The 24,540-nt window shown below is 50.6% G+C and overlaps 12 protein-coding genes across 12 annotated transcripts; 6 read left to right on the plus strand and 6 right to left on the minus strand.

The window, feature by feature from the left end:
• Positions 1–113: 113 nt before the first annotated feature.
• M438DRAFT_290496 (general substrate transporter) lies at positions 114–1,940 on the plus strand. Its single transcript, XM_029901713.1, has 3 exons — positions 114–296; positions 351–773; positions 829–1,940. Exons 1-3 carry the CDS (start codon positions 227–229, stop codon positions 1,881–1,883), a joined length of 1,548 nt encoding a protein of 515 aa, XP_029763889.1. The 5' UTR covers positions 114–226; the 3' UTR covers positions 1,884–1,940.
• A 168-nt stretch (positions 1,941–2,108) lies between these two features.
• Positions 2,109–2,932, minus strand: M438DRAFT_332185 (uncharacterized protein; the record flags this gene model as incomplete). The annotated part of the gene is made up of 4 exons (XM_029903473.1): positions 2,109–2,162; positions 2,215–2,610; positions 2,658–2,750; positions 2,807–2,932. 4 exons carry the CDS (start codon positions 2,930–2,932, stop codon positions 2,109–2,111), a joined length of 669 nt encoding a protein of 222 aa, XP_029763890.1.
• Positions 2,933–3,893: 961 nt separating this feature from the next.
• On the plus strand, positions 3,894–5,250 carry M438DRAFT_362557 (uncharacterized protein; the record flags this gene model as incomplete). Its single annotated transcript, XM_029907592.1, has 2 exons — positions 3,894–4,242; positions 4,300–5,250. The coding sequence occupies 2 exons, from the start codon at positions 3,894–3,896 to the stop codon at positions 5,031–5,033; spliced, it is 1,083 nt and encodes a 360-aa protein (XP_029763891.1). The 3' UTR covers positions 5,034–5,250.
• Positions 5,251–6,327: 1,077 nt separating this feature from the next.
• Positions 6,328–7,692, plus strand: M438DRAFT_130463 (uncharacterized protein). Its single transcript, XM_029898821.1, has one exon. The coding sequence runs from the start codon at positions 6,579–6,581 to the stop codon at positions 7,329–7,331; it is 753 nt and encodes a 250-aa protein (XP_029763892.1). The 5' UTR covers positions 6,328–6,578; the 3' UTR covers positions 7,332–7,692.
• On the minus strand, positions 7,671–9,156 carry M438DRAFT_362559 (uncharacterized protein). Its single transcript, XM_029907593.1, has 3 exons — positions 8,718–9,156; positions 8,240–8,664; positions 7,671–8,185 (listed from the first exon to the last, which is right to left on the minus strand). The coding sequence occupies exons 1-3, from the start codon at positions 8,989–8,991 to the stop codon at positions 8,054–8,056; spliced, it is 831 nt and encodes a 276-aa protein (XP_029763893.1). The 5' UTR covers positions 8,992–9,156; the 3' UTR covers positions 7,671–8,053.
• A 996-nt stretch (positions 9,157–10,152) lies between these two features.
• On the plus strand, positions 10,153–10,797 carry M438DRAFT_260458 (NAD(P)-binding protein; the record flags this gene model as incomplete). Its single annotated transcript, XM_029899771.1, has 1 exon — positions 10,153–10,797. A coding segment is annotated over one exon (645 nt), but the record flags the coding sequence as incomplete, so codon positions are not given.
• Positions 10,798–11,141: 344 nt separating this feature from the next.
• On the plus strand, positions 11,142–12,006 carry M438DRAFT_130495 (uncharacterized protein). Its single transcript, XM_029898822.1, has one exon. The coding sequence runs from the start codon at positions 11,336–11,338 to the stop codon at positions 11,972–11,974; it is 639 nt and encodes a 212-aa protein (XP_029763895.1). The 5' UTR covers positions 11,142–11,335; the 3' UTR covers positions 11,975–12,006.
• A 31-nt stretch (positions 12,007–12,037) lies between these two features.
• Positions 12,038–13,873, minus strand: M438DRAFT_352495 (uncharacterized protein; the record flags this gene model as incomplete). Its single annotated transcript, XM_029906795.1, has 3 exons — positions 12,038–13,099; positions 13,152–13,760; positions 13,817–13,873. The coding sequence occupies 3 exons, from the start codon at positions 13,871–13,873 to the stop codon at positions 12,038–12,040; spliced, it is 1,728 nt and encodes a 575-aa protein (XP_029763896.1).
• Positions 13,874–14,074: 201 nt separating this feature from the next.
• M438DRAFT_266603 (uncharacterized protein) lies at positions 14,075–15,283 on the plus strand (the record flags this gene model as incomplete). The annotated part of the gene is made up of 1 exon (XM_029900124.1): positions 14,075–15,283. The coding sequence occupies one exon, from the start codon at positions 14,075–14,077 to the stop codon at positions 15,281–15,283; it is 1,209 nt and encodes a 402-aa protein (XP_029763897.1).
• A 995-nt stretch (positions 15,284–16,278) lies between these two features.
• On the minus strand, positions 16,279–18,028 carry M438DRAFT_342841 (uncharacterized protein). Its single transcript, XM_029904855.1, has one exon. The coding sequence runs from the start codon at positions 17,916–17,918 to the stop codon at positions 16,380–16,382; it is 1,539 nt and encodes a 512-aa protein (XP_029763898.1). The 5' UTR covers positions 17,919–18,028; the 3' UTR covers positions 16,279–16,379.
• A 567-nt stretch (positions 18,029–18,595) lies between these two features.
• M438DRAFT_312534 (uncharacterized protein) lies at positions 18,596–20,399 on the minus strand. Its single transcript, XM_029902516.1, has 3 exons — positions 20,051–20,399; positions 19,241–19,954; positions 18,596–19,187 (listed from the first exon to the last, which is right to left on the minus strand). The coding sequence occupies exons 1-3, from the start codon at positions 20,271–20,273 to the stop codon at positions 19,072–19,074; spliced, it is 1,053 nt and encodes a 350-aa protein (XP_029763899.1). The 5' UTR covers positions 20,274–20,399; the 3' UTR covers positions 18,596–19,071.
• Positions 20,400–21,062: 663 nt separating this feature from the next.
• On the minus strand, positions 21,063–23,299 carry M438DRAFT_372065 (Pkinase-domain-containing protein; the record flags this gene model as incomplete). The annotated part of the gene is made up of 3 exons (XM_029908323.1): positions 21,063–21,586; positions 21,635–22,973; positions 23,030–23,299. 3 exons carry the CDS (start codon positions 23,297–23,299, stop codon positions 21,063–21,065), a joined length of 2,133 nt encoding a protein of 710 aa, XP_029763900.1.
• Between the last annotated feature and the right edge of the window lie 1,241 nt (positions 23,300–24,540).

The following is a 24,540-nucleotide window of genomic DNA, read 5'->3' on the forward strand; positions in this document are numbered from 1 at the left end:
TCGCTCACGGAAGTTGACCGAGGGTGGGGCTTGCCCTCAACGCCACCACCAACGATGTCGGCACACGACTGCACGCTGCATATCCTACTCAATTGACTTCTTGGAGATAATTGACCCCGTGGAGACAATGATCGATTCAGTGTGTTATATAAGACCACCCCCAGAGTACCCCATGTCTTGCCCTGCTCATCACTCAGACTAGCACAACACGGTCGTTGACTACATCATGGCTGCAAGAATACAACCATTCTACCTCTTCGCTATCGTGGTGCTGGCCGCTGGCGGTATCCCTAAAGGTAGGAATCGATAAACTGTCTGAATGCTGTGATCGTTGCTGACATACGTTCAAGGCTACGATGAAGGAGGCTTCAGTGCCAGCGTCACCCTATCTTCGTTCAAGCAAGATTACAACCTGATCAAAGCGAATTGGAAGCATGATCCGACTGGGCTAGCCAACAGAACTGCCAATATCACATCATTCGGAGTTCTCGGTGCTGCTTTTGGAGCGCTGATCGCCTTCTTCTGCAACGATAAGCTCGGAAGACTATGGTCCTTCCGCTGTTCGATTCTCGTCTGGGCATCTGGGTTGCTCATGCAGGTGTTCTCATCCGGTATCTTCGGTTTCCTCCTGTTCTCGAGAATATGGAGTGGTCTAGGAGCTGGTGCTTTGACTGTCGTCTCACCATTATTCCTGTCAGAAATTGCTCCTGCAAAGACGCGTGGTATGACTGTCAGCATTTACATGGTCATGCTTCTGTCGTTCTTGTCCCTTGGTATGTCAACGAAGTCTTCCTTTGTTGCCCCGAATTGACTAACGTCTACCCCTAGGTTTCTTCGTCAATTACGGAGCCAACCTTCACCTATCCTCCACTAGAATGCAGTATCGCCTCGTCCAGTCTATTCCTCTGATTCCCGTCGGCCTCGCATTCATCGGCTCCTTCTTTATGCCAGATAGTCCCCGATGGCTGGCGTCTAAGGGCAGACACACCGAGTCAGTGGCCGCTCTTGCACGTCTAAGAGGTATGGGTGTGAACGATCCCGAGCTGCTGGCAGAGCACGCTGGTGTCGAGATGGATAGTGCATCGATCGCCGAGATGAAGAACGCATCTCTCAAGTCTACCGCTGTTGAGGTCCTCACCAGTCCGACACTCCGCAGTCGCTTCCTGCTAGCCCTGGCTATGCAGACCATATCGCAGTGGACTGGTGGAAACGGCATCACATACTATATTTTCGACATCTTCCAGTACGCCGGTATCACCGGAAGCAATACTTCCCTCATCACCTCTGGGGCTTACGGACTCGTCAAATTGCTGTTCACCATGATCTTCGCTTGGGGTCTGATCGACATGATCGGACGCAGACGCTGCTTCATGGCCGGTCTATCCCTCCAATGTGCAACTCACATCTACATGGCCGTCTACTTTGGTGCCATCCCTGATACCAACGAGTCAGCTTCCAACGCGGCTGTCGCAAGCGTTTTCGTCTACGCTATCGGTTGGTCAATCGGTCTCTGCACCATTCCATACATCTACGGTACCGAGCTTTTCCCTACAAAGGTCCGCTCTCTATGCTACGCCGTCGTCATGGCAGCACACTGGTTCTTCCAGTTCGCCGTCGTTCGTGTGACACCACTTATGTTGGCTTCTCTCGACAAGTGGGGCGCCTACACCTTCTGGGCTTGTATTTGCGCAAGTGGTTTGGTAATTCTCGGTCTATGGGCACCCGAGACCAAGGGTATCCCGATGGAACGTATGGACGAGTTGTTCCAGAGACCTTGGTACAAGTGTGGAAGTGCAAAGGTTTCAATTGACAGTTTTGAAAACTCGTACCGTGATGGAACCGGAGAGAAAGCTGGGGCTCTGCATGTTGAGAAGGCTGTATGAACGTTAGCGTATAGTAGGTAACGATATTTTGAATGATTTGATGCACGTTTTGACCAGTTCGCCATCTTCACTCCCACCCATAATCCTCCCCAAACTGCGCGCGTTCCCACATAGGCCCATCCAACTCCCTTCCATCTCCGAAAGCAAACATACCTCCCGCATCCACGATTTCCCGTGTCGTCATCCTATTCCACCTAATCACCTTCCCTAAATCATCAACCCACATCAATAACACTTTTCCAGTCCTCGTGCTTGTCTTGTCTTGAACCCATAAACAACCTGTTATAGAAGCATGCTCGAGATCTCTATAAAAATCTGCTTCATCTGCAACCTTTGGGTCAATGACTTCGATTTCCGGCTCTTCAAAAGTCCGAAGGACGGCAGAGTGCAAAGGTCCATTCTTGGGTCCGCGGCAAGAATCCAGGATCTCAGGGACACGAAGGAAAATTTCGAACCAGTCGGATCCATAGTCATAGAGATTTGCGTCATTGAATACGAGATCAGCGTTTTCGGCGCCGGTTATGGATTCTTTCTGATTTTCATCTAGAGCGGAAAGGGGATTATGGCCTAGACTGTAGTTTGTGCGGAGCCAGAGGCGAGAAGTTTGCGAGGTGAGGATGAGAGCTGCTTGACGTTCTTGGGGTGTGCGCCAGGATGAGAGGATGCTTGTTCTTTGAACGACGGTGGGCGGTGGGTAGGTGTGCTTTAGTGCTGCGATGTGGTATGGCTGAGATAATCAGTGATGCTGTAAGAGTGTTTGGGAGGATTTCGGACGTGGCGGCCAAAGCAGCCGAGATCGATCCATTGGTTCATTATACGATCGTATTGTTCTCGAGCTTTGTCTTCTGGTACATCTGACCATTGTTCCTGATCGCTGACATGAGGAAAATCCAACCAGTGATGAACGATGGAAACTCGCTTACCAATAGATATACCTCTGACGCTAGCAAGTCGAGCGTCTTCTCTTCGAGACCCCTTTTGTAGAGCGGACTGTAACTTTCCGAATCTACCAATTCTTCATTGATTCCATCTTCATCAATGGTAGACATGACTACCCAATGTATAGTACAGTGTGTACAATCAAATGGAGCAGAAGGTAGTTGACTGAACATTGTGAGGTGAGATTGCGGAGATGAAACAGGGCGTCGCGTGTTTCAGACAACCAAGCCAGGCAACTGCACAACCATGACTCGCCGGCTCAGCCTACGCGAACTCCTCAAATACCAGTAGTGTCAGACTCGCAGTCATGTCTTCCAGCCCGATGTGAACTCGTCACGACTTCATCAGTATAGTGATTGGTAAGTTTAGTCATTTGGGGCTCGACAGAGATCCATTTCACCCGAGCAGACTCCAATGGTAGCTCCTCTTCCGGGAACCTGAGGAAATTGACAGCATGGAGAGTTTGCCGATTGTTGAATATCGTGAACTCGATCCCGAGATGTCAAAGCTTCTTGAATAGGCTCTGAGCAAGTCCCTAACAGTGTGATCCACATGGTAGCACTTGACGATTTTGTGGAAGTGTTACTAGTATAAAGCTTCAACCATCGTGTTGTGCGTCTCCTTGTCCAGTCTCAGCGTCGAATAAGAACATTCGCCTTTCTTCGAGAGTAAGTGTAGAGAAGAGGGACGGGATTATCCAAGCCTTGCCACAGCGTTATGTTGAGATTGAGGCCAGACTTGATGGTTTGCAATGGTTTGCAATGGTTGATCTGACTGGCCGTGCATCAGCTCAAGCAGAAGTTTACGTATCTGAGGATTTCTCAGATTGCATCGCCACGATGTTTCCCTGTATCGAATGTTTCAATTCTATGCTATGGCGTGCAATGACAGGAAGAAGAACAGCTGAACGATATGGTGACATATGGAGCTCGGCGACTCGGGTAAGAAGGCGACGGCGGAGGTTGGGCGGGCAAACAGTTTGCTTTGTTTGCACTGTGACACGCCGCATCCGAAGGGTCTTATCACAAGACTGCGAATCAGCCGTATACCGCCCATACACAACCGCCAATCATGTTCTCGTCGCAGCTGGGTCGCGCCGCTCGTGTCGGTACCCAGTCGGCCTCTATCTCGACATCTGCTGTCGCCAACCGCTCCTCATCAGCGGCTTGCCCGACCCTTCTCTCGCGCCAACGCCGACTTTCATCCAGCAAGGCTTCATGCCCGCCCAACGGTGACTCGAACCGCTCGCGCCAGCCTGCTGCTGCCACCAAGCCCGAACTGCCATCATCTCGTCCGGCAAAATCACGTTCGGGCGCAAATGCGAAGTCCAACTCGGCCAGTCGCAATGTCAAGGCCGCCAAGGATGAAGCTTTTGGCAACCTGCCCAGTGTGCCTTCGACAGAGCACATCCTCCCGCAAGGTACGTGGACTGGGTCGCAGACGCTGTGGAAGATAGAAGACTGACCTCAGCATACAGATATCACCTTGTCCTCATTCTTCAGTCTTCACCGCCCGCTCAGCTTGGACACGGCGATTCCACCAGCAGTCGGCATGAGAGCCTTCAACACCATCTTCGAGCCCAAGTCAAAACAAAAGGCCAACCAGGATGTCATTTTCACCCTGTCCAACGCCATCGATGGTCTTGAAAGCCAACAGAAGGACTCGGACTTGCGCTGGGAGATCATTCAAGAATCATCATCCAACTCGGACGTCAAGCACCTGGACGGCGTACCTCGTTCAAGGTCACTCGAAGAACTGGTCGCACAGCTGAAGCCTTTTACCGCTCCTCCGCCACCCGCTCCCGTCAACATTGAGCAACAACAGCGCAAAGCCCGCGCTGCTCCCGCTCCTACTGTCAGCCAAAAACACTTCAAGACCACCATCACCGTCACCGAGAACAAGCGCTCTGATGGCGTCACCTTCTACACTGCCTCCGCCACTCCCCCGGAACCCGCTGCTATCAAGGACGCCCCGTCATCTGCCTCGCGCACCCCCTTCAAGGACCGCCTACGAAGCCGTCAACTAGATTTCATGGAGAAGGAGCTCGAACAGCACAAGAGCGACATTACCATTCTGGAAGGCGAGAATGCCAAGGGAGACATGCACGCCATCTCCGTCAAGAGACAGCGCAAGTTGAAGATGAAGAAGCACAAGTACAAGAAGCTCATGAAGCGCACAAGAAACTTGAGACGCAGGTTGGATAGAAACTAGACTTGCTTTTCGCTGTTCCTTTTTTCTTTTCCAATCTTCTCTGCATACCAACGGCGTTTGAGATTGATTTACAACTTGATGCCCCCAACCTTTCCACTTTACCTCCCAATAGCAATTACATCCTCTTTTGAATCACGTTCTTCTGTCTTGGTTTGTTTCGGTTTTTTGCGAACCGCCGATCTCTTTCTTCTGCTACTTTCGTTTTGCCGAACGGTGTGCGGGGTAATACTACTCTGAGGTTTGTCCGCTATTGCCCAATTGCTTTGCCTTTCCAGCCGCGACATCCAACCTTCATTGACCATTTGCCATTTTCCATTCCGGCTCGGGGTTCGCAACAAGACGACCCTCGGAGTGGCTCCCAGCCGCTTCTAGGCGTAGGCTTGATCAACGCCGTTACTTGCGTTTTGTTTGTGTTGTCGCTCTCAGCACACTATGCGTCTCGCTTACTCGAACCGATGGACATGAGTGCATGATATCGAAAGTCGTGTTGCAGTAGTTCATCTGGATCAAGCCGTGCATACATCTTCTGGACCGGCGCTTCTCGTACGCTAGCCATATTGTGCAACCTAATTTGGAGGTCCAGTCGAATGCAATGTCATGCAGCCCTCGAAACAAGGTTGCTGTTAGCGGGTACTTCGACTACCTCATGCGGCTGAATCATCTTCGGGCAACCTCATTGCTTAGTAGGACGTCTCAGCGCCGAGGATCGAAGCTTGTACATGGTCAAGCACTGCATATCTAAAGCTTGTACGCAGCTGAAGACAAGTACACAGCATGTACACAGTTTGAAGCCTCCAAAGACAGCTGAGCAATGTACAGGTATCGTGGCAATGTATGGAAACACCATCTCAAGTCATCTTGACGTGTCTCTGAACGCGAGGTACACTGAGCTGAAGCATCTCAGCTGTAGTTTGGCCGCCTAGAATCTCATCAGAAAGCCACTGCGGAGTCTCCTCCCATTTATAACCACAACTGGTTTCTGCTTGAGATTTATCGGAGCCAGCTTTGAGATACTCGACTCGCACAACATCACGTCCAAGCATCTCGGCATGTACTACCCTTTCCCTGCTCTTCTCTTGCTGTGTTTGATCGAGCTGGCCTCGGGCAGTTTGGTTGCTGGCATCGTAAGCAAATCAACTGTCACGTCAACTTCATGCTGGACTCGGCTCTCGACATCATCCCGCAAGGACGCTGTGCCGACGGGACGGTCAACGACAACCATCCTGCCCCAAGTCAAGCTTGTCATATCCAGATCCACACCATCCAAGATCGTTACACCATCAACTTCCACCTCCATTGCGACCAGCACGACTACTGTGTCGACCATATTCACGGACAGTACCGTGACAGACACTTTGACTACTACATCAACCGTCACATCGATCATCACAGAGTCACCTACGACCACCGTCATAAGCATTAGCACTATCTCAGAAACGTCGACTTCTACCTCTAGCGTGATCGTTGCTGCACCCAGCGGCTTCCAATCCATCTCCGACACATCTGGAGACAGCACCTTGGCCAAGCGAGAGATCTTTCATCCGCATGGGCTTAGATCTCGGGCAGTTTCAAATCAGCTGCCATTCAGCCCGAAGAAGCAATCATTTCCTTTCTCGGTTACCTGTGAGTACTTGTGTCATTGTTAAATATGCGACAATTTCCATGCTCATGGTGCTAACGTTTGAAACAGGCAAAGCAGTCGTTCAAGTCCGCTACACCGATGTCATCGTCCTGGTTTCGCCCAAGACTACAACAATTACTGCACCCACGCCTGTCGTCACCTCCACAACTACAATTACCTCCACGAGCACCATCACGGTTGCCCCTCCGCACATCACAAATACAGAGACTGACTTCACCACCACCTCGACGACCACAACTTCGAGTCAAACTACCACATCGATCACCTCGACGACCGAGACCATTACCGTCCAAGCGAGCACTACCGTCTATGCCGCTTGTGCTACCGCCAACCTTCTCGGTCCCAAGATCACTGGAGGCGACATAATCGATGTGGCTTACTATAATCCTGGCTCAGGCAACCCTCAGCTCAACACAGGTATAACCGACGCCTATGACTGCTGTGTCGCTTGCTTACTAGACGGATCCTGTGGCATCAGCTTATTTGATCCCAACGTTGGCTGCAGTTATCTCAATGGGATGACCTGTTCAGCGGGCCAAGCATCGAATCCCGCTGGAAACCTCAATATCAGGCACCAACCGGCTGGACAGAACTCTGGCTCTTCTGTAGTCTCTAACGGTCCTTGCGGCGTGGCTACTGATGGCGGTCAGGGTTGAGCAATGTCTGTTTCTGCATTTCCATGCGATTGGCTTGATTTGCCGGAAACATCGATCTGGTGCGCATGACATAGGTTCGGAATAGACAGCTGGTCACACCCAATTCATTCATCCACAATTCGATCATATCTGTGATTCATATCTGAGATCCGCTTCTTCTTTCCACGGCTCCTAACATGACTGCGAAAGCGTAAGATAATTTTTTGGGGACTGCACCTACGGCCAAACTGAGTAAGTGTAAGCATCACTCTGAACGGAAACGTGTCTGATCATCAAAAACATCAGGCCTCCCAAGGTATGAATACATGAAAATAAATCCCAGTAGGCTGAGCGTCCCTTCTCGAAAAGAAAAAACAGTAGAAGAAGAAAAGAATCAACCCACTTCCAATTCGATCTTATCACCCTGCGAGGCTGCTTAAGAGAACAATGTTGACTTTCTCTTACCAATATCGCTTCGCTTTGACAAAGTCTTAGTAGATGCGAGATTTTGTGTAATAGGCAGAATCTCGGCGGGTTCGTATTTGGACATTCATGCCTTTCCGCGGAAGATTATTTCTTGTCGTTGCTGGGACGAGCGGGTGTCAAAGGTCTTGCTGCACCATTTAATCATCACAAAATAATGTAGACATAAGTGCAATGATGGTTTGAATGTTATATATCTGAGACCTGTGAATTTGGAAGAAGAACCAGCTTCTTTGTAGTTGTCTGGGCTGATCTAGAGATCATAGCTGTGCCATGCCATCTTTGTGCATGGGGTGATCTGGCGCGATTTCGCTATTCATGGACAAATTGAAGTAGTTGTCCTTCATGTAATCGACGATGTGATCCCAGCTCCTGCATTCGTGAGGGATGTTCTGTGACAAGTCGTTAGTGTGATTTCCCAAGAAATGTGTCTTGTGACCACTTACCCATCCATCCACAGCAAACCTGCTGCCATCCTCCTCTTTTCTCGGCCACTCCAAGGCCATGTCGCCTGCGCATTGCAACGTTTGTCGCAAGTAGTCGAAGCAATGCGACACATGCTCGCCCGAGGGTCCTAGTAGTCCTTCCACCATTGGCTTCAAACTTGTGCTGTTGCTCTTCACTCCATCGACTAGCAACCAGTAGTATTTCCGTAGCTGACCCAGGCAGTGCAATTGGTGGAACAAGGAAACAGAATAGATCTCGCCGTAAAAGACTTTTTCGCCAGGAGGAAGAGAGTATTGCTCTGACTCGGGTACGTAGACGAAGCCGCGGCCTTCGGGGAGGAGTGCATTCCAGGCTGCATCGGATTCGGGAGAAGGGCGGGAGGCGTAGAGGGAGTTGCGCTCGAAGGTCTGCACATTCATGGGCACTAGAACATGGTTAGCGACGGTTTCTGGTACGACCTCAAGAGTGCTTGCTTACTCGGCGGTACGGGCGACTTGAGGATTCGTGGGAACAGAAGGCTGTCCTCCTGAATTTCCCAGCTCTTAAAAGCAACCAGGGCGAGGAAGGCTAGGAAGAAGCTAGCGAAGATGCCCAACACCCGCTTTAGGTTCGCATTTGCTTGCTGGAGCTTCTCTAATTCGAGTCTGGTCGCCAGCGTTGGTTCATCCAGTAGTTTGTCTTCGTCCTCAGAGACTGGGTTGTACGCCGATGAGGCTTCATTGCGGCGGCCGAATATATTAAATAGCGACATCTTGGTGGCTGTGAAGGAGCGACAGGGGAGACGGATAGCAAAGTAGAAACAGAAACCACATGTGGTTACAGAAAGTGGATGCACGATGCTTTAAAAAGTGCCCATGAACCTACCGAGGTTTGTTTTCCATCCACCAAGGTCATGGCGGTTTCAGGACGTCAAAGCCATCACAGCGTCAAGTGGAGACCCAAAGATGATCGTCTGAGTAGCTCGCCATTCTTGTCATCAACATGTTCTTCGACATGAAGAGACTCACGATAAAATGTTGATATGGTCGCATTGGACATCTGACGGCTGCATGCGGAGTCAAATAGTGACTTCGGAGCATCAAATTCATGTTAAAAAACACCACGACTCGACAGAATAATGGTTTCAGCGTGCTGCACGAAGTCGAGTTTGAGTTTAGGGTTTGGAGGATTAGCGACGTCGTATTCGGCCGTATGATGATGCCCTCGGACCCTGCGGATCAATGAGAAGGAAGATGAGGCAGAGGCCTGCTCGCTCTCGAGATGTGACCTTCTTGAGTGTCGTCCAACTAGCAAGAGTCATCTTGGACATCGTGTGCTGTGCGCTGGTCACAGGGTCTAGGGAGATGACCGACTGTCGGACCGAGAACTCGTGCCTGACAAAGCAACGCGATTGTTCTCGGAGGCTTCCTTTCCTCTTTCACAAACAATCACCAAACCACTGATCAACCTCGACTTCCAGACCATGTTTTGTGCTTGAAGATACTACTTGGCTTCATCATATCGCGGAACTCTCAGCAATGGAAATTCGTAATCTGGTTGGCGATTCGAGATTGCACCATCTCCTCAGTGTATTCGCATCATGAAGCTGACAAAATCGAGCGGAACTTGGCCGCGCTCGTTGTACCAACTCGAGCTTTTGGCTTTGTTGCTTAGAGATGGCACCACTGAGTTCGTCTTGGCTTATCAATGCCTCTGATCATGTTGATTCAGCAAAATGGCGAAGTATGATGTGCTTGCAAACATGACAGAGTATATAATATGTAGGTCTTCTCTCGTCTATCTGATCATCTACCATCCATCATCCACCATCTCTACTACCAGAACAATTCGACTCAATTTACATAATCATCACCTCGCAACCTTATAAACTCACAAACTCGCAAACTCACGAACCATTCATCTAAACATCACAATGGCATTCAAGAAGGTCGCTATCGCAGGTGCCACCGGTAACCTTGGTCCTTCCATCGTCAATGAGCTTGTCAAACAAGGCTTCGAAGTCACTGTCCTCTCCAGCTCCGGCAAGACCTCTGGCCTCCCCTCAGCAATCAAGGTCGTCAAAGTCGATTACTCTTCCCAAGATTCCGTAATCTCCGCCCTGCGTGGCCAAGAAGCCTTCGTCTCAGCTATTCCCAAGCACGAAGAGCAACCCGCACTCATCGACGCCGCTATCGCCGCCGGTGTTCAGCGATTTATCCCTTCCGAGTTCGGCAGCAACATCGTCGGTAACGAAAAGGTTCGCGCTCTGCCAGTTTTCGGCGGCAAGGTCAAGACACAAGACTATCTGCGTGCCAAGCAAGACCAGATCAGCTACACACTCATCACAAACGGATTGTTCCTCGATTGGGCTATCAACCTCGGCTGGGTCGTGAACCTCAAGGGCAAGACGGAAATCAACGACAACGGCGACAGTCTTCACAGTTTCACCCTTCTCTCAGATATCGGCAAGGCTGTTGCTGGTGTCCTTAACAACCCTGAGGAGACAAAGAACCGTGGTGTTTACGTCCAGACTGTCGCCCTAAGTCAAAATCAAGCTCTCAAGATCGCGCAAAAGATCAAGCCTGAGTTCAAGGCCGAGACAGAGAGTGTCGATCTTGGCGAGGTTGAGAAGAATGCTTACGCCGAGCTGAGCAAGGAGAACGGTGATATCGGTTCTGCTATGTTGAACTTCATCAAGATCTCCATCTTCAGAGAGGGCTATGGTAACCTGTGGAACGACAAGAACGACAATGAGTTGCTCGGTGTCAAGGGCCTGTCTGAGTCTGAGCTCGAAGACTTGATCGCCAAGTCCTTCTAAACAAACATTATACCCAAATACTTCGACACCCTCCATTTCCCTATCTTAGACTAGATAAGCAAAATATCATCTTTGCAACCATCAAGAAAAATGCTTACGAGTCTTTTCGCCTATTCTTAGTGACTTTGGTGCCTAACAAAAACAGGTATGTGTGGGCACTATCACATGTGACAACCACTACGGTACTTATCATCCAAGACACCTCATCAGCAGGCAACGACCACATACAAGCCTCACGGGGTATATGAAAAGAGGTCAAGAGCCCACTTCCTTATGACTGTTTGGATCAAAAGTGGCAATGATGAATCACCCATATAATGTATTCGTGCTGCTGTCGTCAAGCATATTCTCCCTTCCCACATCATCGCGACTCTTTTCGCAGAGCTCAATCATGCCGTCCTATTTCCTCCCATACCCAAAAACACAACATAAAAATCAGAGCCATCAAAAATCAATCCATCGCTCTAATGTCGATGTGAAGAATAAACCATACCCACACCCCCAACCGGACCCCGACCCCTCGAACCCACCTTCCCCTTTGAATCTCTCGCCCACTGACTCGCCAATTTCCTCCTCGGGTTCTTCAACCATAAAACCCCACCGCAAGACTCGCAAATCGGTCCACTGGAAACAAGATTACCACCCCAGCATTCTGAAATTGAAGATCGTGTGCGGAGATCCAGAAGACCCGAGTTTGGTGGTGGTGTTTGGATTGCAGTTTCGCGAGGGAAAGAGACCGAAGGTTAGGTTTAGTGTTAGGAGGGGGCATGGGAGGACTGTGGAATTGGGGGATGGGGTGTTGGATGGTGAGAGGAAGGAGGAGCAAGGTGGTGAGAGAGACATCAGAGGAGAAAAGAGCAGAGTGGAGGAAAGGGCGGAGAGGGACAGAGATGGAGGAACGAGAGGAAGAAAAAGGAGACGAGAAAGCCGGACATGAGGACAGGTAAGAAAAGTCGTACCGAATAATATCATCGTCTACGAATTACTGATTCAAAGCCGATTAGACTTCAAACATAGGTCCAGTGGCAGCGCCGCCGCCTAGCCCTCCAGCCCTTACGTCCACAAGATCAACACGCCATCCCCTCCATCCCTCCAATCCACGCTTGACCTCTCTGATACGTTCAATCCTCTTCTTTCCCTCTTCTTCCTGCGCAATCCTGAAGGAATCCTCATCAAACTCCAAGTCCTCTTCACTCAACAAACCCAACGATTGCTTTCTTTGTCCGCCAGTAAAGGCATTAATCCCGCTCTGCAGTACGTCTTGGAAACTGCTACCGGTGCGGGCATGGGGGCGTTGCGAGGATGAAGGTGCGGCGTAAGGGTTACTGAGATCGACGTCCTCGTAGCCAGGGGAGGCATCGTTGATGTCGGGTTGGAGGGCAGCTCTTTGGTCACGCCATACGCCGCGGCGGAGATCGGTGTTCTCGGCTTCGAGGGAGCGGATGCGTTGGTGTAGCTGCTCGCGTTCGAGGTCATTCGCATCGTCTGCGATGGAGTCTGTGTCGTTTGCAGCGGGAGTTTGGGACGTTTTTAGTGAGGCCAGCTTGGAGGTCAGATCCTTAATTTGGGTATCGTGGGTATTGGTCTGGTCTTTGTGGAGTTTTGTTAGGGTTTCGATTTTTTGTTCCAGGGAGCCGGCGCGGCTGGTCGCTGTGTCGGCTGAGGATTGGGCGGTTCGTAGATCAGATTCTAGAGTTGTAATCTTTGCTTGTAGAGCGGCTGGGTCTTCGGCGTCGTTCTTCTCCGTCTCGACCGGCTTGTTGATTGTCTCTTTCAATGTCTCGATCTCCTTCTGAGCAGTCTCTACGGCTTGCTCGGCTGTGGTGGCACGCTGTTCCAGTTCCTTGATAGTGGCTTCATGGGCCGAGACGGAGGACTGCGACATGTTGTATTGGTTCCGCAAGTTGGACAATTCTAGTTCTAACGATTCGATTGTCGACGTCTTGGAGGCCAGTTGTGCCTGCATCTCGCGCGAAGGGCTGGCATTGGATTTGCGTCGCTTGTCGGCTACTTGCTGCTGAGCTTGTGCGAGCTGTCGTTGGACTGATGTCAATTCGGAGTTCTGTATTGTATTAGCTTTGGTGTATGCGACACACATGTCCGAGGTTTCATACCAGCTTCTCAATCTCGTCGTGTCGCTTGTCGGCCAGAGCAGCCTTTGACTTGAGTTCAGCCACATCACCGCTGCTCTCTCTCAACTGCTCCAGCTCATCCTCGACCTTTTGCAGCTTTGCTTGGGCATCCTGAAGCGTCTTGTTCTCTTTCTCCAAGTCCTCAATGCGTGATGCTTGTTTGCGGTAGATGTCTTGAACCTCGTCTTCGGCACTGATGGATGGGAGAGCGGGCGATTTGGATAGAGATGGAGAGGTGATGCCAGAATTCTGTCTGAAGGATGCGGATCGTTGTCTCGACTGCTCGGACTGGGATGGTTTGCGCTCGTGTGATGGTCGCTTAGCCGAAGCTTCGTCTGCTGCTGTTTCTTCTGTCGCATCTTCGCCCTTGTATTCGGTCTTATCCTCGCCCGTCTCTTCTTCCTTGTCTGCGGCGGCTGGCGTATCGTCGGCTACCTTCTCTTCTGTGGGACCATCGGTTTCGGCTTCTTGTGCATCGCCGTCTGCTGCAGTCTCTACTGCTGCATCATCCTTCTCTTCAGTGGCATCGGCCTTGTCTGCCTTTTTCTTTCCACCCTTCTTGCCCTTCTGTTTCTTCTTCAACTCCTCGAACTGTCCACGTGAATTAGCTCGACTTGTGATTGATGGTGAGATACAAGACGACATACGCGTTTCTTTGCAGCGGCGAGCTTCTCGGCCTTTTCTTTGTCATCTACGTCGGCCATGATGTGTTATTCGAGAGATAGGATGCTGAGATGGACAGACGGTAAGTAGCAATGCTAAAGGGATGCTTCAGCATCAAACTGTCAAGCTCGGCAACATGACGCGCCCCTCGCCAAAACTTGCCCAAAGCTCTTTCCTCCATCTTTCGTCCTAATTCTCTACTTTGCATCAAAACCACCACCACCATCAATTATTTTGACACAATGCCTAGAGACAAATCATCGTGGCAGCCGCTGCACAAGCGTCAGAGACCGACAAAGCAGAACAAAGGTCCCATTCCCCTACCAACTGAGAAGGGCTATCAACAAGACAATGCTATTCCAATTACTTTGCAGCAGTCTCTGCTGAATGTCTTCCGCGATGCTTGTAATAAGGGTTCACCCGCTGAGATTGAGGACATCTTACAGGAAGTGAAGGGCCATCTTTTCAACCGCGACTTTGCGACCGCTTTTGGAAAGGAAGAGTACCTCGAGGCATATGCTGCCAGATGGAGTCCCAGCAGAGCTCTGGGTTATGCTCAGATCTTCTCCGACCTTTCTCCTGAAATCTCTGATCTACTCGAAAATAAATCAACAGAGTCTCAATCAACAGACAACGAGTCTGCGACTTTATCCGATCAACTTGAAAGTCAATTGACATTGCAGTCGCAAACAGCCTCGGACAAACCTCTGAACATTCTTTGCCTGGGTGGTGGAGCGGGTGCTGAGGTTGTTGGTCTTGCTGGATGGCTCAGACATTTGAGAGACAACGCATCGTCTCCCGATGAAGACGCGCCCCAGCCTAACATCTCGAAACTCGATATCTTCGGTATTGACGTAGCCACTTGGGACAAAGTCATGCAGGATCTTCACCAAGGCATCATTACTCCTCCGTTCCTGTCAAAGTACGCTTCCGCAGCCGCAAAGGCTGCCAACAAGGCTGTGTTACCCTCCGAAGTCTTCAATGTACGCTTCGAGCAGAAAGATCTCCTGGACATGGATGCCGCTGGAGTTGAGGAGATGCTAGTCAACAGCGATATCGTCACCATCATGTTTACCCTCAACGAGCTGTACAGCACTTCAGTAGCAAAGACTCAGAGACTGTTGTACGCTTTGACAGCATCCATGCGCCCTGGATCACTATTGCTTGTGGTCGACAGCCCTGGAAGCTACTCTACAGTGACACTCAACGGTGCCTCGCAGAAGTACCCTATGCAGTGGTTGCTCGACCACACTTTGTTGTCGCCTAAGAAAGACGCCGAGAAGGGCACACCTCCACAATGGAAGAAGCTTGTGTCTGATGAATCTAGATGGTTCAGATTGCCCGAAGATGATCTCAAGTACCCTATCGAGCTTGAGAACATGCGCTACCAGATCCATCTCTACCGCAGACACGACGGCAAGGAGGAAAAGGTAGAAGAACAGCAGGAGTAGAAGAAATCGGAGCCACCCTCTACGATGAGCACAAGGCCGAGAGCTGTTGCTGCCATGCATGCACAACTATGCTCTGGAAAGCCTGTGCGGGTGATGTATAGAACTGGTCACACTTGCTCTGTCGTGCTATGCCTCAATATACTTGGTCGTCGACAACAGTCTCACTGGTCAAACCCTTGAAAGACTCTTCCCAGCTCTACACCAGGCTTTGCTCTTCAAAAGCTCCTACGTGATCGGGAACATCACCGCCTGATAATTCAGGCCTCAGATCTTGCTGAAGCGGAACTCCTCGCAAGCTTCTCCCTGCCGCAAACTCCGCTATCACCAGACCGAGTTATCAACCCTTATACACTGAATACTTGATATCTCTTACAACAATGAAGTCATGATGGTACAGTGGCATCACACCTGGTGAATTCAGAATCGCGGTCTCGCTATATGTGATCCCGATGAAACAGGACACAGGGTGTCAAAAACACTCTGCCTTTTCATCAGTGCTACAGCGATGTCTTGGGGGGCTGGGAGTCGAACGAGGTTTATACCCTAGAAGTCTTCGGTCAGCATGGATGTATGTAACTAGAGGTGCTCTCATGTACCTGCTCGGACTTTTCAACAATGTCGTCAAAAGGCACGATGGGGATTCGATCATCAGCAAATGTCTAGTTAAAGTCGCACACTGATTTTGAGCTAGCCATTGGCTCTTGCACATTTGGGTGCGACAATCACTCTTGAATTTGATATAGCTGTTAAGCCTTATACGAGTCCTTCCACGATATTGCAGCGTCCGCTTGATTGTCCGACTGTATTGCACCTTCTGTCAACGTTCGGTTTAGTTTTATTCATCGCTGCTCGTTTATATTTTCTTTGTGGATTTGTTTGGAGTCCGACTACTTCCAAAAACCTCCAGCACACAGGGGAAAAGAGATAAGAGATTTTAAAATGGCAAGACTTGAAGTCAAATGAAAAAGCAATTCTTTATTAAAGTATGTACAAAAAGAAAAAAGCCACCACCATCACGATCATCAAGACCATGAAAACTTCATCGACAACATTACACTTTCATTGGACAAAAGAAAAAACTACCCCATTCCCACTTCTAAGCACTGGCACTAGCCTCAGCAGTTGCAGAAGCAGTCTCACTGGCCAACGAAATGGTTACCGACAACTCGGAAACAATCCAGCTGGAAATAGCACTTTGGACTCCGGAAGCAAAAGCGCTGCTGGCGCTAGATTGCAGAACGGTGTCGAATCCAGTAGGTGTGGCGAAGGAAGTGATGTTGGGCATGGAAATGGTTTGCGCTGCCAGAGCGGTGGAGAAGCGGGATTCGATGGACGAGATGATGATGGAGGCGTGTTTGTCGTTGATAGGGAATGTGCCGTTGGAGGTGGCGAAGGAGGGAGTGGCGGTAGGGGTGACGGAGGAAGATGAGGAGGTGGTGGAAGGAGCGATGGAGGAGGAGGAGGTTGAGGATGCCTCAGTCGATGAGGTGGATGCCTCGGAAGATGTGCTGGAGGAAGAAGATGATGCTGAAGAGCTGGAGGAAGACTCGATCGACGAGCTTGATGACGAAGCTTCAGTGAAGCTTGACGATGATGAAGGCTCGGCTGAGCTGGATGAGGAAACTGCTGCAGAGCTAGTGGTAGGAACATAGGAAGAACTGCTGGAAATTGCAGACGAGCTTGAGGAGACAGCGGAAGACGAAGCTGACGAGCTCTCAATGCTCGAAGAAGAGCTCAGAGCAGATTGAGTCGAGGCACTAGAAGAGCTCGAAGAGGACGAGACCATGGAGGAGCTCGACGAAGATGAGACCATGGAGGAGCTCAATGATGATGAGACGGCTGAAGAGCTGGCCGAAGAGCTGGATGAAGCACTGTGGGAGACAGATGAAGATGATGAAGGGGCGTGAGGAGCGGAAGACGTCGAGGGCACACTGGACGTGGTCTTGGACGAAGAGGATGACTTATGAGCACTGATCTGAGAAGCAACTGCAGAGATCTGAGATGCAAGCTTGGACGAAACCTTAGACTCAACGCTCGAGACCTTGGATTGAATGCTAGAAACCTTGGACTGAACGCTAGAAACCTTTGCAGGAATCTGAGTGGTAGCAGGAACAGCCTTGGAAGAAGAAGAGCTAGCCTTTGATGATGACAAAGATGAGGATGTCTTCTTGACTGAGCTGGAGGACTTTGCCGAGGAGGAAACAGCCTTTGAGGAGCTGCTAGACTTCTTGACACTGCTGCTGCTGCTGCTTGACTTTGAGGAAGAAGTAACCTTTGCCGATGATGACGAGGTCTTCTTAGCAGAGCTTGCCGAAGAGGTCTTCTTGACAGAAGAAGAAGAGGGCGATTTGGATGAGCTCTTGCTTGTAGATGAACTCTTCTTGGTGGAAGAGGTTGTCTTTGCACTGGTCTTGCTAGAAGAAGACGAGGAAAGAGATGTCTTGGCCAAGAACTCAGGCAGAATGATGACGGCTCCACCAACACGAGTGGTAGAAGCAATCAAAACAGCAGGGCTGGCAGCGTCACGCTCGACGATATCGGCTTCTGCGGCCTTGACGTTGTGAGGAGCGGCGATTGCTGCACCTGCAAAGAGGGAGACAAGAGCCACCTGGCTGATGGGGGTGTCGAAACGCATGTTGGATGATATTAAGGATTAAAAGGATTAAAGAGTATAAGAGGATAGTATGTTCAAGCGAATGAAGTGGAACAAGACGATGACACCCGGAGATCTGCGAGGGGATGATGTTCTGAGCTGTTGCTGAGAGCTCAAGGACAAGCAGGGAGACGATGTTATATCTTCGATCAGATTACTCCCCTGAGCAGGGTCTACATAGATTGCAATGGTGTAAGGCGACACGGACCGTTGCCAGATCGATAGACAGAATCAACGAATCTAACGTTCACAGCGCCCATTCGGTAGTCGGTACTTGTAAGGGTTGTCTCGAATGCGATTCTGGCCAGACTCGAGAGGATGTAGACGACTCCACCTCAGTTTGCTGGAGAAAAGGTATGCAGTGACGCGAAGGCTTCCTATCAGTAAAACCGTTATGTTGATAGAGGCGTTAGTTGAACCAACGGTTTCGGCTATGAAGCTTCGCGTGGCAGCGTTATTTGGGAGAAAAAGCTGCTTGAGGACGAGGTCGAAGGTTGTCTGGCCCTCCTACGCCATATTGAATGCTCGTATGCCGTGCGATATCTTTCATTCTTGTTATGGTTGAGCTGAAAGCTGATGTGAATTGAAACGGCGAAGCGTCATGTTCACAGCTGATTTGGCGACGTGGTCAACTGTTACCAGGATATTGAGCTTGCTGGCTGCACATTAAGATGTATGGACAAGTGTAGATGTGTACGAGTCGCATAAATAATCTCCATGGTGCGCGTGCTTCGAAAAGAAATCGAGTGAAAATGTGTCCGGGGTTGTAGTGAGACTTGCAACGGTGGTGTCTGCTTTCCACTGACGGTCTCGACCAGGACAGTTGGACAAAGCACGCTTTGGGTTTGGATCTGGTGTCTTTGACGATAAGAGTGCCCAAGCGCGGTCTTGTTACAGACTTGTGCTCTGTTCGTTCTTTCCTAGGAGTACTGATTGGCGTGGCTTGAGCTGCGACTCCCAAATCTTCGTGGTTTCCACCAGCGTGTCTTGGCACTTTCGTCTTCGACTGGATGAAGATTTGCAATTGACTTGACCATCAAGCATAAGGCTGTGGAGAATGGGAGCCATTGAATTGATTTGGATTGAATTGAAAAGGTGGGTATCAGAGTGCAAATGCGACGAGAAATAAAGATGCTCATCTTCGCTTCGACTTTGTGTTGTTCTCCCACAAAGCCTGTAGTTTGGCTTCTGCCTTCCTCTCTTGCTTGTCGAAATTTCCGTTGTAGAAATCCCAAAGAACTCGTTTCGAATCTGCCAAAAGTTAGAACACATCGAAACCAAGGACGCCGTCGTCATATACTTACTTGCGTGGTCGGGCGCAAACTCAATGCCATCTGCATCCTTCTTCTTGGCCAGATTGACGGCCTCTGTGAGCAGAGCCATACCCTCGCCCTTGCCACGGTATCGCAGTCTTACTGCCCATCCTCTGATCTCTGCTCTCCACTTACGCCTCTTGCCCTTGGTCTCTCCGTCCACCCAGCCCATGATGACAGTTCCAATGACCTCTTCACCAAACTTCGTCACCAAGACATCGGCATCGTCAAGTAAGCTGATATGTGTTTCCTCGGCGATTGCGATATATGGGTTGGTGTAGCGGCGGACTGTGACCATGGCTGCCATCAACAGACCGGCAGAAGTGGTAAACAGGATACCAATGTCGGAGCGGCTCTTATAGAGGTAGTTGCTGACCACAGCCAAGAAGGCGAAGAAAGCAGCCAGGTTGTAGGGATTGTACATCAGAATGCGATTCGCCGTTTGACGCATTTGTGCGACGCCATCTGCGACCAGCTTCAATGCAGCCAACTTTTCCTCTTCTGTCTCTGCGACATATGTTCGGAGTTCTGGAACACCTGCAAGAGGTCCTTCTGGTACGTCCGAGGTGTTGTCAATTGCATTTTGCAAGGGTGAGGGTGGGCCGATCGAAGAGGCACTCGCCCTCATGCTGGGTGGTGTCGACATTGGTGAAGGTGGGGGTGATGTGCCCAGGTAAAGATTGGTTCGGAGAGAAGTAAAGAATGCTAGATTGAATAAAACATCAGATATCAGAAACAATTGGAAAAGCCCATAATGTCCAAGACGACAACAGACTCGGCAAATTGAGCATTAATGCATACCGGCAGAAGTTCTGAAGCCTGGAATCTTGTCTCCTACAGTAATCGATTGGTAATTGGTATAGCTGAAGTCGCGACTGTCGTCTAAATCCACATGGAAAGTTCCCTTCCAAGAGTCCTTGACAGAAAGCGAAGGCGACGGAGAGGCGGTAGAAACGTCGACGAGCTGGAGCTCTCTTCTTAAAGTTTCCAGACCAACGCGGTGGTGCTTCAGGCGGGGCACCATTTCTTCATCTCTTCCTTCTCGTTGGCTCTTTGCGGTCTTGCAGGAGCACGTGGTCTCTTACTCAAATCACTTTCTGTCTATTTGGGCCTCTCACGGGCCTTTCGACGTCTGTCTTTTCATGTCTCCTTTCATCAACGTGCGAGGAGCTGTTCTTATGACTGGTTCACTGCTCATGCCAAGACGTTCGAGAGCAAAGATAGCGCCCGATAGCGTGATCCTATCCCACAACTCCATCCGTGCGAAGAACATGTGGAGGTTTGTTGGTATCGTGATTTTCTTGCTCGCTGATTGGTTGTGACCGAGGGAGGTCGAAAGGTTTGTTTGACGGACGAACTTCTTCCGAATCTTATCGTCCAGCACATGCGATACTGCAAGCAAGCGCATGCAGTGACGAATGGTCCAAGAAAGTACGCACGTACAGCAGCATGGAGAAGATAAGTCAGCGAGAGCTCAATGGTCAAGATCGATCACGTACGACGACTCATGGTTGTGATCGGTCTTCTGTCCGTTCAAGTCACGATAACAAGCTGCTGAAGAATGGTTGATTCGAAGATTTTGCGAAAAAACGCATGCACGCAGACGAAATGATAGCAGCCTCTAGGCAAGAATATGTGAAGTATTACCTATCTCATCCAATTCGTCTCGATCATCATGCGATTATCTGTCGCTTGCGCCGCAACTTCTTGCCTTTAGTAGCAATAAACCCAAACGCCTCATGTACCATCCGCATCCTCCCTACTCCAAAGCCTTATCCCAAAGATTTCGACCGGTCAAAAACCTTGGTGAGTCCTACTTCTTTGGGGGTGCTTGAGCGCTACCGCCAGGCTCCAAGACGTGAGTGTGACCAGGAGCGTGGTAGCATTCTCCTCCTTCTTCCTGCCTACATACGTAGGCATTCTGCACCCAAGGATCGGCCAGAATCTCATCCATAGTTGCACGACGGCGCGGATCGAGGTCCAGCATACGGCCAATGATGTGTCTTGTGTCGCGTGGCAGCAGACGAAGCAAACGCAGAGGACCCTTGATCTGTTGGCTGGGTTGGTCTCCGGACGTTGATGAGGCACCATTTTCTGTCTTAGATCCACTGGTGATCGATTGCCTAGATTGAGCAAGGAGCTGATCTTGACCAGGATCCGGAGGCGAAACGAAAAGTCTGTAGGAATTGTCGGAAATTCTGGGTGCTTTCCAAGGGAATCGACGCAGGCACATGCAACAGAAGATGATTGCTATTGACCAGATGTCTGCGGGCTGCGGGTCGTAGCGCGAATTGTCGTAAACCTCAGGGGCAAGGTAGGGGTCTGAACCAACCACACCTGAACGCTGTTAGTACTTCGGTTGCATAATGTCGTAATGTAACATACCTGTAGAGAGCACGATATCGTTCTCAAAGGGATATCTGAAAACCACGGCACTTCCGAAATCGATGATCTTCATGATACCGTGGTCATTAACCACGACATTGTCGAGCTTCAGATCTCGGTGAGCAAGTCCCATGCTGTGCAGATAAAGTACACCGCTCAAGATCTGCAAGGTACAGCAAGTGATCTCATCGCGCGACATCTTGCCAGTCATAACAATTGCGAAGAGGTCGAACGGAGCATACTCCATTACCTCGAACCAGTTGCCTTTTTCGTGGATGATGTCGATGGTCTCAATGATATTGCCATGATGTAAGGTCGAACCAATACAGAACTCAGCGGTAACCTTTTTGTTGTACTCTCTCTCGCTCTCGTAGGTGTGACGGGCACGGAACTGCTTGACGGCAAAAGTCTTGCCGTCAGCGGTTCTCTTCATGAGTCTCACAGAGCCACCAGCTCCAGATCCAAGGACTCTGCCGAATTTGCCGTACTTGGACGCCAGACCGTGGTCATCGGCGAAAGGCAGGCTTTGAGATTGGCTAGAGGGAGTCGAGGAGCCAGTCCTAACAGGCGAATTTGCACGACTCTTATCTTTCTTGTCTCCAATCTTGAAAAAGCGTTTCAGGCTGACCTTGGAGGCAGCTTTGTCCTTGTCCTTGAAAGTATCGTCACCATGGTGGTCGTGCTTCTTGCCGCCGAAGAAGCTTGTTCTTTTGTCCGACGACTCTGGTGGCTTGAGACTTGCAGAGCTCGAGTTGTTTGCAGCAGCTGGAAGAGATACTAGAGAGGTACCCGAAGTGCTGTGACCCTTGCGAGGATCTCTGTTACCGAAGCGGAAACGAGCGTCGATGGAGTCTACATTGCGTGTAGGAGGAGCTCTCTTGCTGCGGGCATAGGGATCGTCCTTGTCGCCTTGAGGCCAAGGCTTTGTGTACGTAGCCGACGGCGTTACAGTTCCTGAACCAGTGGGAGTACTTGCTCCAGACGCGTTGGGGCTGTGATCGCGCGAGGGGGGCATGGAGTCGCCAGCAGGACCAAGAGAGAATCGAGGCTGTTGTTTAGGGTGTGCGGATACACCAGTCTCGTCCGTGGAAGGAACCCGCGAGCCGGGCTGAGGTGAAGCAGACATCTGCGGAGTCACGATGTCGGCAGCTGCTCTTGCTTTGGCCAGCTGAGACACGGAAGAAGCGGTGCTGGCAGCGGGCTTGCCCTCTCTAGAACGAGAGGCCGAGGGAGTAAGAGGAGGGGAATGGAATGTCGAGGCAGGAGGGGAGGGTCGAGGGGAGGGATGTGCAGAGCCGGCCGGCATGATAGGTCTTCTGTTAGATTGACCCGAGGGCACCTGTTCAGAGCGTGTGAGTAGTGAGGTTGTACGAGGCACGTTCATTCGAGACATACTCTGGATACTGGCTGAGAGCCCGGCAACGACACAGGCTCGAACGAGTAGTGCTCCATGCGCTTTGATTGCAAGCCGTTCTGCAGCGTTGTCTTGAGCTGTCTAAGCTCCTCCTCGGCCTGAGGCGTCAGGTTCTCCCTCTGTCCGTCATGGCCGGTAAGTGAGCGGACTGGCGAGAGGTTGGGTTCGGGCTCAATCTCCTGGTTCTGAGTACTAAACCGAACGGAATGGTCGCCCTGGGCCGGCGAGTCTGCTCCACGCTGTGAAGCCATGGTTAAATATGTTGCGACGCGGTGCTGGCTCGGCGAGGCGGTGACGTTGCAGACGCAGGGAGGCGGTATGCCTAGTGGGTTGACGGCGACAGTGGGATTTAGAATAGTAGTAACTGAGATTGTCGAGATGGTCTCCAAAGACTCGAGCAGAGGAAGGCTGCGAGTATGACGGTTCCAACGAGAGGATGCGGGCTGCTGTTCCTCTCTAGACGAGGCCGCTTTGGGCAAAACGGGTCCACACGGGGTCGGTCTAGTCGGTAGAAGCTCAATGCTCACGGCAAGCTCGAGCTGCGATATATAGATATGGAATACTTGCGAAACGCAGACGGGAACATGTATCGATCAATGCCGTGTCAAGCAAAACAGCTGGCGGAAGAGGAGAAGGGCGATGGTAGGAATAGGTAAGTCGGGAAAGCGCTTTCGTCATTTGGCTCTTGACTCAGCACCCAGTACGCGTGCTTCTGCCAACGGGCAAAATTTTAGCATTTTCTTCTTTTCAACCTCTAGCAGGCGAGGACAACGTTCGGCAGGATACGGGATTATTTCTTGGTGAACGCCAATGTATCCAACAAGTATCATGAAGAAAATTTCTGCCAGCCAATCTCGCAAGACTCGCATTAGCTAAGGGTGGGAGTCTGCAAAGCTCACAAAGTGCCTGCCCCTCGTTTCTGCCTGGAGCCTTGATCGCATACCTTACAAGGCTTGGCCGAGGCATCGCACCAGATCTCTGATCCCGGCTTGCCAATATGCGCCAACCCGCCGTTGGCGCTGTTGCTTGTGAAGAGAATGCGGCTCTTCTCTACTGTGGCTTGCATGCCTTGCATTGCACCGACAGACCCTGCGCATATCGTTGTCCGGTCGAGCAGCAGCTGACATGAAAGCTAGCAATCTACAGAGTCTCGTGCAGACAGATGGTCGGATCGAGCTTCCCAAGTAAGAGGTCCTCCTGTGGGCGGTCTGGTGGACACAAGGTTGAATCGAGCTCGAAACATGTGATAGGTGCAAGAGCTCCATTCGTACTTGTACCGTACCAGGCGCGCCGCGGAAACATGATTCTACGGTCAAGCAGGTTTCAAACACTGCCTGCTACGAACCTTGAGAGACAACGACCTTATGTGTTTCTTTCGGGAGGAGTCAAGAAGATGCTTTTGAGCTCTTCGTTTACGACGGTGATGAGCGGGTCCTCGAGCTCGAAGTACCTCGATGGTCGGGCATGATCTGCATCTTGTCGCAAGAACGCA

Source organism: Aureobasidium pullulans, assembly GCF_000721785.1.
Source record: "Aureobasidium pullulans EXF-150 unplaced genomic scaffold scaffold_3, whole genome shotgun sequence".
Classification (NCBI taxonomy): Eukaryota; Fungi; Ascomycota; class Dothideomycetes; order Dothideales; family Saccotheciaceae; genus Aureobasidium; species Aureobasidium pullulans.

What these genes read in the sequence shown, in the direction of transcription:
- M438DRAFT_290496 (XM_029901713.1), top strand. Translation starts at nt 227, where the DNA reads ATGGCTGCAAGAATACAACCATTCTACCTCTTCGCTATCGTGGTGCTG. An exon ending in CGCTGGCGGTATCCCTAAAG is followed by an intron (nt 297 to 350) that starts GTAGGAATCGAT and finishes CATACGTTCAAG; the next exon opens with GCTACGATGAAGGAGGCTTC. An exon ending in TCTGTCGTTCTTGTCCCTTG is followed by an intron (nt 774 to 828) that starts GTATGTCAACGA and finishes GTCTACCCCTAG; the next exon opens with GTTTCTTCGTCAATTACGGA.
- M438DRAFT_130463 (XM_029898821.1), top strand. Translation starts at nt 6,579, where the DNA reads ATGGGCTTAGATCTCGGGCAGTTTCAAATCAGCTGCCATTCAGCCCGA.
- M438DRAFT_362559 (XM_029907593.1), bottom strand. Translation starts at nt 8,991, where the DNA reads ATGTCGCTATTTAATATATTCGGCCGCCGCAATGAAGCCTCATCGGCG. An exon ending in CAAGTCGCCCGTACCGCCGA is followed by an intron (nt 8,665 to 8,717) that starts GTAAGCAAGCAC and finishes ACCATGTTCTAG; the next exon opens with TGCCCATGAATGTGCAGACC. An exon ending in GGTTTGCTGTGGATGGATGG is followed by an intron (nt 8,186 to 8,239) that starts GTAAGTGGTCAC and finishes GACTTGTCACAG; the next exon opens with AACATCCCTCACGAATGCAG.
- M438DRAFT_130495 (XM_029898822.1), top strand. Translation starts at nt 11,336, where the DNA reads ATGATGAATCACCCATATAATGTATTCGTGCTGCTGTCGTCAAGCATA.
- M438DRAFT_342841 (XM_029904855.1), bottom strand. Translation starts at nt 17,918, where the DNA reads ATGCGTTTCGACACCCCCATCAGCCAGGTGGCTCTTGTCTCCCTCTTT.
- M438DRAFT_312534 (XM_029902516.1), bottom strand. Translation starts at nt 20,273, where the DNA reads ATGGTGCCCCGCCTGAAGCACCACCGCGTTGGTCTGGAAACTTTAAGA. An exon ending in AGGCTTCAGAACTTCTGCCG is followed by an intron (nt 19,955 to 20,050) that starts GTATGCATTAAT and finishes TATTCAATCTAG; the next exon opens with CATTCTTTACTTCTCTCCGA. An exon ending in GTTTGCGCCCGACCACGCAA is followed by an intron (nt 19,188 to 19,240) that starts GTAAGTATATGA and finishes AACTTTTGGCAG; the next exon opens with ATTCGAAACGAGTTCTTTGG.